At 35.4% G+C, this 20,696-nt stretch overlaps 1 protein-coding gene across 1 annotated transcript in view; it reads right to left on the bottom strand.

Moving 5' to 3' along the window:
* Positions 1-1,194: 1,194 nt before the first annotated feature.
* LOC145277466 (uncharacterized) overlaps positions 1,195-20,696 on the bottom strand; it is a 177,501-nt gene continuing 157,999 nt past the window's right edge. The window contains exon 2 of the mRNA XM_080128828.1: positions 1,195-2,667. Within this exon, the coding sequence (XP_079984954.1) occupies positions 1,375-2,643 (1,269 nt within the window). The 5' untranslated portion in view covers positions 2,644-2,667 and the 3' untranslated portion in view covers positions 1,195-1,374. The remainder of the gene's footprint in view (positions 2,668-20,696) is intronic.

The following is a 20,696-nucleotide window of genomic DNA, read 5'->3' as shown; positions in this document are numbered from 1 at the left end:
TACTTTTAGCTTCTGTCGGATAAATCTGCGGCATGCATGTTGCCTTCGAGCAATGACTTCGCAAGTAGAAATAAAACATTGGGGGAGAGTGTGGTTTGCCATAGAACTTCCGTGCGGGGACATGTAATTCACTTACCGCTTTGCAATATTCAGTGGTCTCATTTGCACACTGTTCTGCTGGAAGAAAAAAGACATATTCACCATGAGTCATCTCTTATAAGATCTCGGATCCAATCAGTTTCTCATGGTACCTTGTCGTTTTAAGCAATGGTTCTTCAGCTTTGAGTTAAGAGTTTAGGGCAATTCTTACTATTATCACAACGTGATCAGTATTCCCGAGTGGGATATAGACATACCTTACACAATCATCGGGAACTGTGGACAGAAATAAATCTAGAATGGAAGCTTGTTTATCTTGTCGATCTGGGAGACAGATCAGAAACGTAACTTTCTCTGATAAGTAATAAAATACAGAGAAGTTGTGTACGCTACCAGCTGCGTCTGTGTAATATAGAAACCAAGCCAATTACGTTTGTGGGCGTTGAAGTCACCAAATACATGTACGTGCAGGCTAGTATCAAGGAGATGCCTGTATCTATGCTGTCAGAGACTTGGTTGATTAGTATGCAGTTCTGGGTCGATGGATAGACCTTTCTTCATGATGGTAAGAGTGTTCGTTATAGGTCTAGATCAAGGTTCTATCATCAGTTGAGTCATATCAGAACTTAAAAAATAATACTATTGCCCAATTTACTAAACACTCAGCACTATAAGATCAAGAGCTTGTTAAGTAATCTAGGGAATACATTTGTTTCTTTCATTACACGTCGGTGAAGCAACTAATGAAAAATGGGCTTTCAAATCGGCATCGAAAATAATCGGCTAATTAGCTTCGTTTTACTGGCATTCATTTGTTTTATGTATTTATTTCTTCATTAATTTATTCTTTATGGTTATCACAATTTAGTCGCTTTGCATAAAGTGATAATATTACGATCTACTCTCACCCGTCGTAGCTATGTCTTTAATGGAATACATTATATATATATATATATATATATATATATATATATATATAAGTATTGATGTATTTAAAATATAAAAATCACGAATTTCTATATAAAAAAATTTAGTAACAAAGTGATTATGTTTAACATTAAATAATCCCGAAAGAATCGGCATGGCGTCAATATATTTTCTTATTTATTATGTAGTTTTACTACTTGATTGTCGAAATGCTTTAAATATTAAGTGTGGGTATTTTTTTCAACACCACGTTTAGAATTCCGAATATTATACAAATAGTGAGTGTTAATGGATTCGCCTCTTCTGAATAGTGTTGCCAAGAAATATTATAATACTATAAACTTGCACTTACCTTTTATTATCTCCCATGAAGTTTACGTAGTCCGGTAATAAAGTCATGCTTGCAATTAGGTAATCCGGAAAATGAAGCGTGTTCCGTTTTTTCTCTCTGAAATTTCGAAAAGAAAACGTATGGGGAAACTGGTCCCGTCCCTCTGTCGAACAACATTCAGACTGCGAGCGGGAAAATGTCAGTGGCTTCCGTCTTCTTTCCACTGTAGTTGGCTCCGAATTGCCACCGATGGTAGCCGCTCGTTTTTGTCGAAACGCCCTTCCGTATTTTCGACGCCGTTGCTCTGTTTTTTTGTCAATCATCGAGGTGCCTGGCGCGATTGGTGAGGTCTCTTCTTCCTGGCACTGCGTTGAGGCATCTTTGTAGCGCCATGTTTCACCGGGGTTAAAAAGAGGGCTTGAGGGTAATGAGTCGTAAACTGCCGACGTAGTTCTTGATCCAAGAATTCCCCTTATACGACGTTTAACAAGAGGCTTGCTCTGAGTAGAACCAGCATCGGTCGTAGTAACAACTGCATTTGTTATGCTATTGCCCGTCTGAGTGATATTTTCCGGTGTAAAATAAGAGGTTGTACTATCAAATGATGTTTGATAAATGTTTGATTGGATCACGTCATCTTCGTTTCCTTCTTCTTGTTCATCTTCAAAAACTTTATCATCAGACATCTGTCTCTGATCAGGACCAAATGCAGCACAAAGAGATTCTCGTATCAAATCCAATGATGCCTCTCTTTCTCGCTCACTATTATTATCGAGGTCATTTGGTCCGTCCTCGTCATTATTATCGACAACTCGTTCTTTCCACGAAGAACTCCCAGCGAATTCCCGCCGTTTCATAGAAAGGGAAACGTCGATATCAGCGGCGCAAGAGCGCGGCCTTACAAGCACATGCTCTTTTTTCGCCTCCCGACAGAGTAGTTGATATTTGTGCACTTCCCGTTCAGAAAGAGTCAGAGACCCTTTGCTCGATAGATCTTCGGCTGTGGAGGTGGTTTGACCCTTTGTAGGTGATCCACTCTGCGATGTAAGATGAAGTTTCGAAAAACTTTGCAGTTGGATACCCGATGATGATGGCAAATTCGAGTTTGGAGATTTTTTACGAAGCGTAAAATTACGAGTACATCGTATTTTTACAGGAAATAGGGTTTTCTTTTCCGGATCACTTGATGCTTTCGGTGACGTAGGTTGTCTGTAATCTGGATGACCCACCACGCCCATACGCCAAAGAGTGCGCTTAGTTTCCGCTTGATTTGTTTCCTCTGTCATTGTGCTTTATGGCTTCTCCGTCATCTGTGCAAAATGAAAAATAAAAAAGTTAACTTTTTAACATAAACCATGAAAATGGAAGAATTAATCTTCTCCGCTTGAAAGACATTTGAATATATTGATAAAAAGTGGATGTTTTATTACATCATGCTATGTTTTATTTTTATTTCAAATGCACAAAACATAATTACGTCATCTATTTACATAACTAAATACTAAGTTTTTATTAATTTTATTCTTTGAATTTTTCGGACTATTGTTGTTCGGATTACTCATCTGTATGGTATTCTCAGAAGGTTCTGTTGATTTAACCCCTGATATTTATGTGCAGCCCGTCGAAATCGGAGATCTATGAGATCATCAGTAACGAGGAAAAACGGCGCAACCAACTTAGATTAAATAAAATTGTTTAGTTCAGTTAAGATCACAGTCTTTGACAAGCCGAACCTAAAAATGATCTGAGATGCTGTTGTAGACTACTTGGTACCCCCAGTAAAATTTATCATTCAGGGGAAGCTGGTAGAGTCCAACTAAGGCTAATACCAAACCAGGTATTATCGATTTGTTTTACCATAACATGGAATATCAGAACAATCGTATAGATAATTTAAATAATACTTACAATTAACTCTTACTAAGAGGAAAACTCACACTTTTGGCATATTATAGCATTAAGTAACACTTACACCCCAAATGAAAACATGTGTAAATTAATTCTTACTGATATCTTAATATTTTCTAAGCTTAGCCGTACAAGAAAATGTAAATTCAAAAGAGGGAATAATATGTTATTTTTGTAAATTTGTTGTTTTTATTAGGAGTGTTTTCTAGATTTCTGAAAAATTAATGATTTTCTGAAATAAAAATAAAAATGGAGTAAAAATATGTGAACGTCAAAGAATATTTCCATTTTTTTCTCTTTCTGGTCGACTTGAAACATTTAATATAGCTGTTTTTTGTTTTGTTTTTTTTTGTTTTTTGTTTCAATAAAATAAATCGTTGATAAACGTTGCATTAAGTGCCCTAGAGAAATACTTATTAATGACAATTATCTCTCATTTGCGAATGTCTCAAACATTCAATAACATTGTTACATTATTTCGTCAAATATTAATCCAGAATAATAATGATAAACTGGAATATGATCTTTCACTCGTTTCTTGTTTATAATTTTTCTGTCATTCATTCGTCTGTGACTGATTTCTGTAAAGTATCAACCATGTATTGTACTTCTCTACCGAACGTATTTATTTGATTCCGATGTCTCGAAAGACAAAGAATACACCTTTCGATGTCTCGAGAGACAAAGAATACACCTTTCGATGTCTCGAAAGACAAGGAATACACCTTTCGATGTCTCCAAAGACAAGGAATACACCTTTCGATGTCTCGAAAGACAAAGAATACCCCTTTCGATGTCTCCAAAGACAAGGAATACACCTTTCGATGCCTTGAAAGACAAAGAATACTCCTTTCGATGTCTCCAAAGACAAAGAATACCCCTTTCGATGTCTCGAAAGACAAGGAATACACCTTTCGATGTCTCCAAAGACAAGGAATACACCTTTCGATGTCTCGAAAGACAAGGAATACACCTTTCGATGTCTCGAAAGACAAGGAATACACCTTTCGATGTCTCGAAAGACAAGGAATACACCTTTCGATGTCTCGAAAGACAAGGAATACACCTTTCGATGTCTCGAAAGACAAGGAATACACCTTTCGATGTCTCGAAAGACAAAGAATACCCCTTTCGATGTCTCCAAAGACAAGGAATACACCTTTCGATGTCTCCAAAGACAAGGAATACACCTTTCGATGTCTCGAAAGACAAAGAATACCCCTTTCGATGTCTCGAAAGACAAGGAATGCACCTTTCGATGTCTCGAAAGACAAGGAATACACCTTTCGATGTCTTGAAAGACAAGGAATACACCTTTCGATGTCTCGAAAGACAAAAAATACACCTTTTAATGTCTCGAAAGACAAAGAATACACCTATAGGGACAGCTGCGCGTGTAATTATGAGGAAACGGTTGTCAAATTCGCAACCACACCTCTCCTGAATCGGCACCGCTTGAGCCCAGTGGCAAGGAGAATTCCAGGTCGATTAGAAACAATGCGGAGATAAGCGGAGAGCAAATAAAGCACCTAAAAGTCCAAAATGGTCACTCATTTAGTACTGACCAGGTTCAACGTTACTTAACTCCGATGATCCAACGGTAACCAGTGTCTCAACGTGATTATGCCGTACGTTATGTGATTTACATATTTAAATACGTACGTTATATTTTGTAAATAGTATAGTCCTCCTTGTAAATATTATTATACTATGCCAATGTTCAGAAAATATATTCCACGAGACGCTATAACATTATAAATTTATGGAAACTTGATATCCTATTGCTATTAATATATATTACCTCTGCGTCCCATGTTCAAAATATTGTGTCCTCTATAATATCAGACCTGACGGAATGGTTAATTGTAGGTATAGACCGTTTCATACTCTCGAAAAACTTCCAGCAAAAACCTAACAGCCAGCCATTGTTCTCTCAAGAATGTGCTGCTGCCATTTCGCACAGAAATCACTTTTTCTATTCCTTCCAACGTAAAAGATATATTGAGACTAAAGTTGCTTTCAGGACTGCCAGCAACATTTGTAAAAAAATTATAAAGAACACAATAGAGTTGTATGCTCAATCCGTCAAGTCCAAAGTAGCTGAGCAGCGGCTTGGTTCCCACCAGTTTTAGCAAATAGCAAACAGAATCCTGAACAAAAGCATGTGTTCAATCCCAACTATCATGAATAGACCTGAGATAATCTCGTCAGCACCAGACAAAGCCAAACTCTTTTCCAAGATCTTTGCATCTTATTCTACCCTTTGCGACCAGACCGCCAACCGCCAACAGCCAATATTTCCTCCCATATCAGAAAACACGCTATGTGATAAACAAATATCTGTACATGATGTTGCCAACCTAATAAAAAAACCTTGATTCCAGTAAAGCAAGTGTATTGACGGTATTCCAATTATAGTACTAAGATAAACCTCAACCAGAACTAGCGCCCATACTTACAAAACTGTTTAAACGTTGTCTTAAAGAGAATTGCTCCCCATCTCCCTGGAAACTCTCATCAATATGCCCTTTATTAAAGAATTCAGGTAATCGCTCATTTCACTCTCAGTGCAGGCCAATAAGTCTCCTGTGCGTTATGAGTAAGTTGCTGGAATCTGTGTTAAATAGAGAAGTAATCAACAATCTCAGCAAAAATAACCTTCTTAGTGAGACACAATGTGCTTACAGTTATATCTCATAGGATTAGCGAATTTTTCGACGGAGGCAACCTTTCTAGGGCAATTGCTCTTGACATATCGAAAGCTTATGATAGGGTATAGCATAAAGGTTCACTTCACAAGATCGCCAGCTATGGTATAGCTGGAAATTTCTTCTCAATTATTAAGTCATTTCTCATAAGAGTAGTAGTTGATGGGCAAAAGTCAGGAGCTCAGAGTATTAATGCTGGAGTCCCTCAGGGGTCCATCCCTGGCCCAACTCTCTTCCTGGTCTACATTAATTATCTTCCAAATCACATCCTTACATCATTCGTAGACATTTATGCTGATAACACTATCATCTATAGTAGCAAATCTAAGGTCGTAAACGACCAAATCTCTCCGATTCTCTTTCCTCTGATCTTGGGCAAGGGGTACCATGGGGAAAGGAGTGGCTTGTTACTTTTAATGCATCTAAAAACAAGCTTCTATCTTTACATCATCAACGTTCTGATCCCCATCTGACATCAATTGAAATGAATGGCTCTCGTCTTGAGGAGGCGTCATGTTTTGACAAGTATCTCGGCTTGAAGTTTACCCCTGATCTGAAATGGAACACGTACATCAAATCTGTTGCCAAGGCCGCTCGAAAAATGATGGGATTTTTCTATGGATTCGGTAAATATATTACTGTTTATGCAATTCTCTATTTATATAAGAGCCAGTACGTCCAAAGATAGAGTACTCTTGGAAGTGCACGCTTGTGGAACTGTCTTCCGTTTTCCTGCTTTCCAGCTGACGACAATCTGATTGTCTTCAAGTCCAACGTAACCAAGATCTTGATTAGCCGTTCCACTTAAGTTAACAAATTTATAGAATTACTATATTGTACACACTTAACCCTATCCTCGAGTGGTTCCTGGGCCTTGATACGAGGTGATGCCTATCTAAAAAAATTGTAGGAAATACTAAATTGTACAACTTTAAAATTTCGGCGGTGGAAGGGAGATAATGTGACCTCTTTTTCAACTCTTTTAACACACATAAGACCACAGCCATCAAACATAAAAAAACGAAAATATCTATGGATCCAGTAACTTTTTCCCTGTCTTTTCTAAACAAAAAACGACATGCCTGAAGACAGTCGAAAGTCAAACAGACCGAAAAGTTACACAAATTAAACTCAAGATGAAGATAATAGCCCGATCAATATAACTAAAATAAACAGTGGGTATGTTTTAATGGCTTCCTAGAAAGCTTAGTCTACTTTGGATCAAGCAAAGTATACCATCTTAGATTTTCCTTTTTGAGGACAGAAATCATACTTGATCATATGAAATTCACCCCTACTCAAGTTAGTGATATCATTAAAAAAACTATATACTATTTAGCATGTCGATCTGATCTCAATCTGGCTATGCATTTAAAAATGTTCCACTGCGAGTGCTCCAGTTCTCTCTAAACTCTTTAAAAATGTATTACCGAATCTTACTTTCCTGAGTACTAAAACATTTTTCTGTGGTACCAGTTTACGAGAATTTGGCTGAAAAGAACTAGCCCACAAAATTCTCGTTCCATTAATTTTTCTCAGTATTTTTTGCCAAAATCGTTGAGTCAATAATTAATCAAACACTAGTCCACCATCTCATAGATAATATTTTCTTTCCGAACACCAGTATGGATTAAAGCAACCCCGTTCTATTGCAGATATCCTAACTGTAATCTCTCAACGTATACACCATGCACTAGATGATAAAGTCGGGGCTAGGGCAGTAGCAGTAGATATATCTAAAGCCTTTGATAGGGAATAGTCAGATGGTCTTCTCATAGAACATTAAATTATATGGTATTACTTTATATAATTAAATAATTCTATAAGAGTAAAACCGATGTTATCATCGAGTGTCTCAGAGGTCGTTCGTTAAACTTTTTTTGGTCTTGTCCATCTACATTATCGTCTACGTTCTTGATAAATTGTATCTGACATGGGTGCATTTACTGATGACACTACGCCTTATAAAAGGTATGAGGGGAAAACGAATGAACACATATCTAAGGTAATGGCTGAAAATTTAGATAAAGACCTCTAGTCTGTAATGAAATAGGGACTAAAATGCATGGTAAGCGTCGTTGCTACAATGAATATGCTTTATTCTTTTAATAATTACAAAAGTCCTCCTACACCACTGAGTCCAATGGCGAATGAGACGCTACCCGAAAGTACCTCATTCAAACCATTCGGTTTAACGGGCAAAGGGAACATAATTTGAAACATATACATCGAGGGCATTGTTATGCTTATGGTAGGAATCTGCGCTGTCTATCTTGCTACATAGTTATTTACGCCTGAGAGTATTATGTACCACTATAAATCCATCATTTACTCATTAATATTGTATCATGCCATATGTGCACTCTGAGAAAGCGTTTAAAAATCGCCAACCTAATAATTTCCGTTCTTTTATCCTGACTCCAACCTTTGTCTCAACGACGAAACGTTGCATACTATGTGTGTTTGAAAGTTATTATTAAAGTAGAAGGCACACTGGCATCAGCGATTATCTACTGTGTAGGAATTGGATTTTGCGGTAATATTTACGTGGAGAGGTACAAGGGCTTCATCTTCCATGTAAAATACGAACACTTATGCAACATTTCTTGTTGCCCAGATTCCTAGATAATATGCTTGCAAATTATGTCCCAAGTAATATCCCTCGTACATCTAAATGGCACTGTACCTTGTTTGGAGCGATTATAAGATGATATTTCAAATACAAGGAATACACAAGATGTTAATACGTTCTGTATAATATTTTTGTTTCAAATATATCATTAATGAATCATCACCCATAAATATATATAAACGTATATACATTTTATGTATGTTAGTCTGTGTGCTATGTATATATATATATATATATATATATATATATATATATATATGCGTATACGTGTGTGTGTTTATCTTCCTCACGTATCTTCGTATTTGATTCTAACTTTTATTTAATTATCCTAGATTTCATATGTTCTAAGCATTAATTTATATATGTCAACTTTTAGTAAATTCGATGAACAAAAAATGGTTTCTACTTCTATCTTAATAAAATGGAAATTAAATAGAAAAAAATACAAAATAAAAGAAATAATAAAAACGTTTTCCTTCCATTATGTTCAATCTCTAAACATTTTTCGTTAAAGTATTATGGACGACAGTGAGTCGAGGTTAACGCCATTGAAATGCGGTCGTTAAGTGCGGGAAACGACGAACAAATCAATCACTTGAGAGAAAAGCTCACTTTTAACCACGTTACATTCGTTCAGCTCTTCTTTAAAGTGATAAATTAACTCGTGTTGCCATTTTCATTTCATTCTAATCATTGTCAATTCTGATGGCGGAAAAGTGCAGTCATTGGTCGACGGTAAACTGAGTTTCCTCGGGAGCCAATTGAAAGATATATATATATATATATATATATATATATATATATATATATACATATCTGTAGTTTTACCATTTTCAAATTTTTTGTCGTATCAGGAGCACCAAGGTAAACAAAAGCTGTACGTTTTTTTAATGTAATAAAAAACAGTATCCTAAAAAGGGCACTCTGAATTGGGATAACGCAATATTCCATCAGATTTGAAGGATTTCTTCTTCATTGTTGGAGGATGACAGAAAACACAAGTTTACTAACATCACAGATTATCACATATCACTAATTAGAATTCTAAAGGCTTGTTTCGTTTAACTCTGTTAACACTCACTCGAGTCTTTCCCCTATATGTGTATCTATTTTCTTGCGAACATCCTTATAGATAGTTATTAATTCGATCAGAAATCGACACTGAGACGTCTTGTTTTGTTTTCGTCAAATTTGATTTTGAATTCATATATTAGATCGATTGATTTCCCTGCCTCTTATGAAGTCGCCTCCTTCTATCCTTTTTGTCACATGAGGATTTTCTCTATCTTTACATGTCAAGTATCAGATGGTGAGCCGTTGCCATATTTGAAAATGGACAGAAACGTACATTTAATTTAAAAGCCACCAAGTAATCTTTGTCATTTCTCCTGCATGGAATGATGTTAACAATGTCTTTTTTTAATAAATACGCTTATGTCATGTGTTTTATAGAATTATCTGCTCTATTGTTTGTTCCTTTGTTTCACTTCGTTTGACTTGTAAATCTAATGCCCTCCATCAACCCGCTGTTTTGGTACCTCATTGTAATACAGTAGCTTCTTTCTAGGAACTTTGGCTTGTAGAACTATCTTCCTGTTGACTGTTTTGCTTTTATGTAGGTTCAATAGAACATCTCAGCTCTTTCTGATAATTATCTGCTTTTCTTGTAAGCCTTTTGCATCAAGTGATTCCATAATTTCTTTCTGTAGCTACTTCAATAAAAACATTGCTACTGAGTAAATATACAGATTGAATAGATCTGTTACACGTATCAATTTTTGTTTCCTATGAATTTCTGTAGCGTTTCCCATTCTTACTGTTTCATAAGCTTAGATTTAAATATAGATCTGTTTTGGCATTACAAAACTCAGTGTGTCTAGGCGTAGTGTGTGCGTCGACTAAGATATTCATTTTTAAAAGAGTATTGCATTACACTGAGAGAAAAATTATCAGTTCTTCCAGCGGAATCCTCCAAGACACATTCCCGGGAAATCTGATTCGTTAAATTATCAGTCTCATTTGAGGAAGATTTTTACTAGGCACACAATCGCAAGGAAATAAAGGTAAGGATATCTATGGGGATGAGTGTCAGAAATGTCTGGAAAAAAATTATTACTTTTTTTAAAATGTCATTGATCATGTTACGCGTAACATTGCTCATCTGTATGATATATTTGTCTCCAGAATGTAATTTCTACGTAGTCGCAACTATTTTTAATGCAATTTTGCCAGCCTCTTTTGCTACATTTGTAGTAAATACTCGGGGTTTATTTTGTCAATCACATCTATATTGCTACTCTGAAATCGAAGAACCCATCTCCTAACTATGTTGACATCAACTGAATCAGTTCATAAACTTTCAACTGGCGTCCGTGAATATTTATTTGTTCAATTCCTTTTGAATCGAAAAATACAATAACGTACATCTGATTTTGACGTAAGTCCATGAGAAGTATTTCTTTCTTGAAGTCTCACATTGTCAATATCTGAAATACATTGATTACATTTTCAGGGATTGAATGCAGAAGTTCTATCATCAAAGCAATGAAGTTTGCGCCCCTCGAATCCATTTGGACGGAATTAAATATAAAAGACATCAATTTGGAAAGATCCTTGTAAATAACAATCAGGTTATTTTCGCTTACTGGTGTAAAACCATGAACAATTTTAGCATTAACTGAACGGACATTGATATGTCTATTCGTTTAAAGTCAACTAACTTGATTGCGGTAGATGTCGATCTAAAGAAGATGATTCAAACTGACTATAAAATTTATTTTAAGACGTGACGTCACAACATGTTAAACATCAAAACATCGATGGGGGCCACCAAAGACTTACTAATCCAACGGATCTTCAAAAAATGTCCCACATACGTTCAGACTCAGATCTTAAAAGCAATTCTACAACATTTTTTTTTAATTCAACCCAGTTGAGATATCGAAAGAGGAATGGAGAAACAATACTCCAAAAGAAGAGGACGTCATTGACGGCCCAACTTTGCGCCTCCTAGATTTTTCTACGCATAATAAGCAGCAGCGGGTAGCCTCAAACCGGATAAGAACAAGATAGCGCAGGACTGTGCTGAACAAACACACGGGGAGACAAATAGACTTTTCAATCTATCCAAAGTGCAAGGCACTCACACCCGCCCAGCTTATCCTATACTGTTCAATCACCCGTCCCAGAGGAAGCTATAAAACAATCCATCTATCTGGAGACAATTTCTCGGGCTTAGTAAAAAATAGCGGTGTGGAAAAAACACGTCTTATTACCTTACACATGTCTGACGATTAAATCCAGAACTATGTGAAATATATTTTAATTTAAATGTGATATACTAATCATTATGACTGTAGACGCCTCTCTAACCGTCTATATTCATGACAAATAACACCCTACCTAAGAATTCTTCCTTCAAACTCGTCGTCTTAACATTTGCGGGAACGTGAGTAAAAAATATCTTTTAAATGCAAAGTTAAATGCAATTATAAAAATGAATTCGAAGATTATATTGTTGGCATTGGTTTCCTCCGTTATTTTTTTAACGAGGAAGTCAGTTTTTCGAACAGTCAGATCTGGTGTCTCTAACAATCATAATAAACAACCAGTGTTATATTCTGATCTGTTTGTTAACTACTGTTCGATACACTTCATCATTTCAAGTCTTATCTTTAGTATTCGTTTGTGTAAATCTATAATATCGTTGAGGTATTTATCAAAAACATATATATGTATTGCACATAAGTATAGATTGATAATAATATATTTTCGTATTGTATTCTATCGTAATGAACGCGTTTTATACATCTTTGTAAAAAAAATCAGTTCGATTTTCTTTGTGGTCCAGACAAGTGTGTTTTATATTTTTGCCATTTTTAGTAATGCAATCATTCTCTCCCCGAGTCACTAGGACTGAAGAGACAGTAATATGATCCTATTTATGAGTCACTTAGACAGAATCGATAATCCTGGTCAGCTAAACAGACTTGATACTACTTGGTAGTTAAAAGCATCTATCCACTGATATTATCTAGGCATGCGATGATTATACTGCTGAACGGGTCAGTCCTGAAATGTTGGGTGCTAACTGATAATAATCAAACAACTGATTTTTACTTCTGCAAGCCATGCTCAAGCTATAATGCACAAAATAACAAGCATATATATGAACATACTTTCATTTCTCTGACATAAGTTCATTTCTCTTCTGTCGTCATGTAAGAATCATCTGTGAAAGCATCTAATATTATATATATATATATATATATATATATATATATATAGTAAGCTATACAATATATATGGCGATTAAGCTACACTGAATATTCCGCGTTTGATCCACTCTAGGACTCTTCAGGCTTATATATATATATATATATATATATATATATATATATATATATATATATATATATATATATATATATATATATACCATCTTTTTTTTTTGGCAATCTTATGAGTTTCAAATCTCAGCCACTGTTGATTAGAATTTAACAAATGAAAATGCTCGTTGGAAAGGTAATGACCAGAATTGTGTAGTGGGCTATGTGACATTTGCTCTTAAAGTCGAACATACAATGGATCATCCAATATACAGAGACTATTTTGGCATTTTTTACAGTCATATCATGTTACAATCATAGTCATTTGTTTTCCTAGTTTTGCATATAGATTAAAAACTATCTGATATTTCCCCAATACATATGACCTTGATGAAGGGGAGACTAAAACTTTCTGCTATGGTTTCAAATGATTTGAAAGAACACCAAGGGGAACTTGATTTTGAATATTTCTCATGTGTAATATCTCTCCTCTTTCGTTTTAACACATAAATAAATTTCACAGTGTATAAGGATTATTTGATTTTGGAGATATTCATAATTGTACCCTATTTCCAAGAGAGGGAAGATATAACATATGGGAAATATTTGGAATCAAGTCTTCCTCTGTTGTTATTTCAGATCATTTGAAAATGTAGAAGCAATTTTTAATCTCCTGTCTATCAAGGTCAGAAGTTTTGTGGAAATTAATTACGTTGGTTCAAACTCAATATCATTTTCTTACATATGTTACTTTTATAGATGATTTCTAAATTAATTCATTAATATATATATATATTAAAGCGGGTTTTTCGCTCTATCGAATCGTGTTATTCTCAATCTGTGTATTCATTTTTTTTGCTGGCTCTTCCACGGCATGGACAAAATTCAAATACGTACGATTTTATTGATCCGGTTTAAATTAGGCCGAAAAGCTGCCGAGGCAGCTTGTGATAACGAAATGGTGACGAGGTCCTCGGAGATGAAGACGGTTGCGGTCAACATGTGATTACTTCACTTTTACAAGCATTTCGACAATTTCCTCCGTGAAAAATGTTTTAAAAGCCGAGATAATACCGAATCAGCCTTCAATGGATTTCTATGCTAATGGGATGAATAAACTTTTTACTCGTTTGCGAACATTTGTCGATTTAAATGTTCTAATTTAATTTAATAATGTTTTTTTTATGAAAGGATAATGATCTTTGGAAGTTGAACGTCAAAAAACGACATGATGTTTGCACCCACCTTATATATACAATAGTCTTATTCTCAAATATATATAATATAAATGGATCTTGCATATATAATTCAGCACAACGATATCGACTAGCAGATACTATATCATCGGATTCAGTGAGAATATAAAATAAATGACATTTTTTTTTTATTTTCAAACAAACTCTGAAATATACCAATTATTTCTTTGCACTTATATCCTAGAGATTTGTTATCAATCAAACTATACGCAAATAACAAATATGATATGCGTCCATCTTTAAGCTGTTGTTTTTATAAATATCTTACAGCCAAAAATACAATGGAATATTATAAATGATCACGAACACAAAAGTAAAATATTGTCTTAAATATTCTGTCGTATTTTTCCTCTTTATGGAAGTCAAACTAATTGGAGTCTAAAACAGTTAAGTATCCAACCTCAATAAAATTTCATAAGGTTTATACTAACAAAAAAAACGCCAGCAATTCCTCGAAATATATTATGGAATACTATCAGACAGAGTAAATCACTGTGGGAAAATTTTACTTTTCAAGTAAGCTTTATTATTGACAAAAATATTAAATAACTATTCATATGTGTATACATGTCTATGTACGGAAATCTAAATATATCACTTTCTTTCTTTTATACTAAAGAATCTCATTCTTTACATTTTGATAGCCTTCTAATACTTACCTTTCTGTACACACACACACACACATACACACACACACACAAACACAAACACATATTTACACACATACGGCTTTTATATGATCTTCATTAGACACCGGATTGAAAATCTAAATAAGACTCCGATTAGATATTTGGATTAGATTTTAATCAACCAAGTGCCTGTCTCTCTACAGGAAAGTCGAAAGTGAAAGTTAATTTAACTTTGAGCAGCGTTGTACATTATACTCTCCGTATTTTATTATTTAGTCCTTTTGTTCATTTGAGTAATGCTTCAAAGAGAAGAAAAATTGCTGTTTTTTTTTATCAGTATCGACGATTTATAGTTGTCTAATGTTAGACTGTGAATTAGTTTTTTAGCGTCTTACATGGCCTTTCTTAAGCTGTATACACACACACAACATACACACACACACACACACACACACACACACACACATATATATATATATATATATATATATATGTATATATACATGTGTGTGTATATAGCTGTGTGTATAAATATCTGCATAAATATATAGTCATTATTATCGTACTATTTCGTTGTATCACAACTAATCAGTGCGATGAGACTAATATCGTTCCTTAGCCGGGGATTGAACCTGCAACCATCGTTTTATAGTCGGCAGTTCTAACCTTCGTTTGTGTATTCTACTTTTCACTATTCTACTCTCCATTTTCGCTCTTATTCACGTTCACTCTATTCTACTAATGATAAGCAGTCGAATCGAAAGCGCTCTTGATAACTATAAAGGTTTAATTACTATTTTCTATTTTTATATAAATAAGATTATATGGAAAATCGAAAATATGAAAAAGAATCATATAGCAAAGTGTCTTCGATATATATCAGATAATTTTAGTCGATTGATTGTTTCAATTGGAATGTAGTAGCAACTTTGTTTTGCAAACTTGGAAGATCGATTTTTTCTATTTTATATATATGATCACACGACGGTTTTTCCTTCAGAGTAACTCGGGGAATTAACGATTATATTCTTAAATACGGCATAGAAATCTAGAAGAAGAATTTGAATAGTCATATCCACAAAAAGTATAGAACTGAATTTCATAAAGAAAAGTGTTTTTATGAATGCGTCTATTGTGATAAAATACAATAGAACTCCGGTATACGACTGCCCCTAGATACGTTTCTTAGGTTACGATGTGGAATATGATGTTTTTACGGTTACTCGTAACGGATTTTCCCACCTTACGGTGTATATTAATAATGTTATTTGATTATATACATGCGTATTATATATACTGTACTGCATGACTAATTTTTAATGCCATATCCTGGGGTTCTACTGAGTTGAGATATTTTATTATCGATTTATATGCTTATGAAAGGCATATCTGTCTGTATCAGTTTATGTTTCTGCGAGAGAGTGTAGGGTTGTATAGAAAAACATAATAGGAAATTAATTTATTGAAGCGTAGGATAATATAATAGTACATGATCGAACGAGAAAGACAAGAATCTGACATAGTGATAGCTAATTTAGTAGACTTCGAGAGATCTTAAGAAAACTAAATAAGTTATTACGGTTTCCCCGATTTGAAAAATAATGTTCAAATGTTAATTGATTTCTACACTCTGAATAAAATCTTTTTTGTATATATATGTTTGAATCTCAGCAGATCAATATTATTTTATCGCCCCTTCATCGTCTAAATCAAACAAATATCTCTGGAAACTTCATTTTTTGCTTCATTTATGCAATTTTTATGATACTCTATTTGTAAAGATGTCCATCCTTTCTCGTTTAAAGGTTTATCTTCGATCTGTAAGAACCTACCGTTTATCATATAATTGGTGATATTATAATTATTTTCAACTAGCAAAACTCGTGTACCGGCGTTACCCGGTTGAAGTATGGCACCAAAAGAGAACAGGCTGGTCCTGGTAGGCAATGGCCTCTCCTAATGGGCACTGGCCGGATCTTAGGAAGCGGCATGTACGGGATCCAGTAGATCCCTACAGACACTAATTGACCATGGGGCACTAGCGACAGCTAGCTGAACCTGGCGTACTGGCAATAGCTGACTGTCCCTGGTTGGTATTGACTAGATCTGGCGTGCACCTCCCATTAAAAGAATGCAATTTAAATAATAACTTTCAAATTGTAACAAATCGGGTGTTTATTTCTTGCAATGATTGACAGTATATATATATATATATATATATATATATATATATATATATGTATATATACATATATATATATATATATATATATATATATATATATATATATAACCGTTTTATATGCTGGGGAGCATGATACTGTTTTGTTTTTAAATCCCCGAAACAGTGTTTCATGGTAAACAACTGATGATCCCTTGAAAAATAAATTATTGGTATTATAGTAAATTCGAGAGCGAGTTGATGCAGTGATTGCAGGTGATTAAATGACTTACTGACTAGATGGTTTTCTAACGAATGATAAAAAATATTTTTTGTATAGTTGTAAAGGTTAAAACTTCAAAGACTATATATTGAGTGTTTGAATATGTATGGCTAGGTTCCCTTCCTCTTATTTAGATACTTTTCTGGTGCCAAAGATACTAAAGTTTTTTCTGATAAAATACAAAAATAATTATCAAATAACTTTTAAATATGGTCACTAAAACAAGATTGCAAGCTAGGTCTGGGCAGTCCTCAGAACTAGCGATTTTCCCTAGGGCTTACCACCCAAGGAGGTCGGATACGTCTCGACAGGGTCAAGCCGTTGTCATTAGTAATATACAAGTAGGAACTCCTTCTTTCGAAGTGGCAAATGGGACTTGTCGGCCGATAATAATTTTAAGGTTGCTCCCTGTCGAGCACCCTTATGTAAAAGCTTCCGAACATTCATATCTGATTTATCTCTGCACTCCATGTTAAAAAGGAAGTGTCCTCTATAGTATCAGATCCGACCGAATGATTAATTGTAGGCATAGATCAATTCATACCATCTAAAAAATTCCAACAAAAACCTAACAGCCAGCCATGGCTCTCCCCAGAATGTGCTGCTGCTATCGCGCACAGAAATCACTTTTTCCATAGCTACCAACGTAATAGATGCACTGAGACTAAAGCTGCTTTCAGGTCTGAAAGCAACCACTGTAAAAGAGTAATAAAAAATGCAAGAGAGCTATATGCCCAGTCTGTTAAATCCAAGGTAGCTGATCAGCGGCTTGGATCCCACCAGTTTTGGCAAATAACAAATAGGATCCTGAACAGAAGTGTGCGTTCTATCCCAACCATTATCAATGGACCAGAGGTCATCTCGTCAGCGTCAGACAAGGCCAAACTATTTGCAAAGAACTTTGCAGCTAATTCTACCCTATGCGACGAAGGCCATCAACTCCCCATATTTCCTCCTATAACACAGAACAAGCTAGGTAACATACAAATATCCGTGCATGACGTCGCCAAGCTAATAAAGAACCTAGATTCCAGTAAAGCAACTGGCCCTGATGGCATCCCAATTATAGTGTTAAAAAAGCTTCAACCAGAACTTGCTCCCATACTTACGAAACTATTTAAGCGCTGCCTTATGGAGAAGTGCTTTCCGACTCCCTGGAAGACCTCATCAGTTTGCCCTGTATTTAAGAATTCAGGTGATAAGTCATCTCCCTCTCAATACAGACCAATAAGTCTCCTGTGTGTTATGAGTAAGTTGCTGGAATCCATATTAAATAGAGAAATAGTCAACCACCTCAGCAGGAATAACCTTCTTAGTGACACCCAATATGGCTTCCGCTCTGCAAGATCTACCGCAGATGTGCTGACGGTTATATCCCACAGGATTAGTGAATCTCTTGACAAAGGCTTTCTTTCTAGGGCAATTGCTCTTGACATAGGCCTTTGACAAGGTATGGCATAAGGGTCTACTTCACAAGATTTCCAGCTACGGTATAACTGGAAATGTTTTCTCAATCATTAAATCATTTCTCTCCGATAGGCTTATAAGAGTAGTGGTCGATGGACAAAAATCGGAGGCCTGCAGCATTAATGCTGGGGTCCCTCAGGGGTCAATCCTGGGCCCAACTCTTTTCCTGATCTACATAAATGACCTCCCTAAACACATACTTTAATCATTCGTTGACATCTATGCTGATGACACGACCATATACGGAAACACATCAAAGGCTGTAAATGACAAAGTTCTCTCTGATTCTCTCTCCTCTGATCTCGAGCGCGTGGTTCAGTGGGGGAAGACGTGGCTGGTTACCTTTAATGCATCACGAACCAAACTCCTATCCTTACATCATCAACGCTCTGATCCCCATCTGGCATCAATTGGGATGGATGGCTCTCGTCTGGGTGAGTCCCCGTGTTTTGACAAGCTTCTGGATTTGACCTTTACTCCTGATCTGAAATGGAACACGTACATCAAGTTTGTTGCCAAGGTCGCTGGAAATATGGTGGGATCCTTCTACCGCTCCAGAAGATATATCACTACTGATGCAAATCTCTATCTAAATAAAAGCCAAGTACGTCCAAGGATGGAATACTGTTGCCATATCTGGGCAGGAGCTGCTAAAAACAGCCTATCCTGCCTTGAAAGAGTACAAAATTTACTTCGTGGCTTAGTGGGGGATGCCCTTTTCTCTACCCTGCAACCTCTCTCCCACAGAAGAGACGTTGCAAGCCTATCTTTGTTTTATCGTTATTTCCATGGCAGGTGCTCGTCTGAACTCCAATCTCTGGTCCCCTCTCGCCAATCTTTCACGAAAAACACCCGTCTGGCTGAATCCACGGTGAAAAATTTCCTCCACTCTTTATCTGTGCCTAAATCAAAACGTGGATTCTATGAACAAAGCTTATTTCTTAGAACTGCACGCCTGTGGAACTCTGTTCCGTCTGCCTGCTTCCCACCGGACTGCAACTTGGATATCTTCAAATCAAACGTTAACAAATTCCTAATGAACCGCCCCCTTAAGTAAACATTTCATCAAATCTCCACACTAACGTAATGTACTTGCAATAACCCTTATCCCTGAGTGGCTTCCGGTCCTTTATAAGTGATGATCACTGTGTAAAAAAAAAATTGTAATATTCTGATAACATCGAAAGAATCTAAGTCAAATGTGACTAATAATATTTATTCTGTTATAAATCATTCTAATGAAGATTTGTCATGTAGGTTCCAAAATGTGGTCTACCTGTTGTCCTGTAAAAACTGTAATTTACAATACGTAGGAGAAACTGTAATGCCTCTAAATAAACGCATGAATTTGCATAGGACTAACACTAAGGGATGTATTCATGTGGTAAAACATTTTAAAGACACCTGTAGTCAGTTGTCTTTTTCCGTACAAATAGTTGAAAAATTTGAAAGTAATGGATATAATAGTCTAGATAATGTAGATAACGATATCCTAAGGATGCGTCAGGATAAGGAAGACGATATAATTAAAATAATGCGAGTAATTTACCCATATGGGTTGAATAGTAAAGTTAAAAAAATAACCTACAAGATTCTGTAATTATAGGTAGATTATATCCAGCTTTGCCACGCTACGGTATTAGAGATAGAACTCTTGTTAACAGAAATAATAGAAAATCAGTTATTTCCTGCGAGGATTTTTTTAGTAAAATTAAAGATATTATTATTAATCAAATTTATTAGTCGTTCAATTATATAAGAAAATGTTAAACTTTGAAAAAATGTCACAGAAACGTATGGTATGCTGCGAACTATTTGGGACTATTTTGCATAATCTAGTCTCAATTTTTGAATGACATAAAAGGCTAAAAGAAGACAGGGAGTCTGTGAGGTATGAGTAAGAGTGTAATAGAAGCAGGGAAGTCAGAGCTCCAGAGTTGATTGACCAACTAAAGAACTTTATGGAT

Source organism: Euprymna scolopes, chromosome 6 (genome assembly GCF_053919585.1).
Source record: "Euprymna scolopes isolate OS-2025 chromosome 6, ASM5391958v1, whole genome shotgun sequence".
Classification (NCBI taxonomy): domain Eukaryota; kingdom Metazoa; phylum Mollusca; class Cephalopoda; order Sepiida; family Sepiolidae; genus Euprymna; species Euprymna scolopes.
Note: the sequence above shows the minus strand (reverse complement) of the source record. Positions and strands in the feature narration are given on the sequence as shown.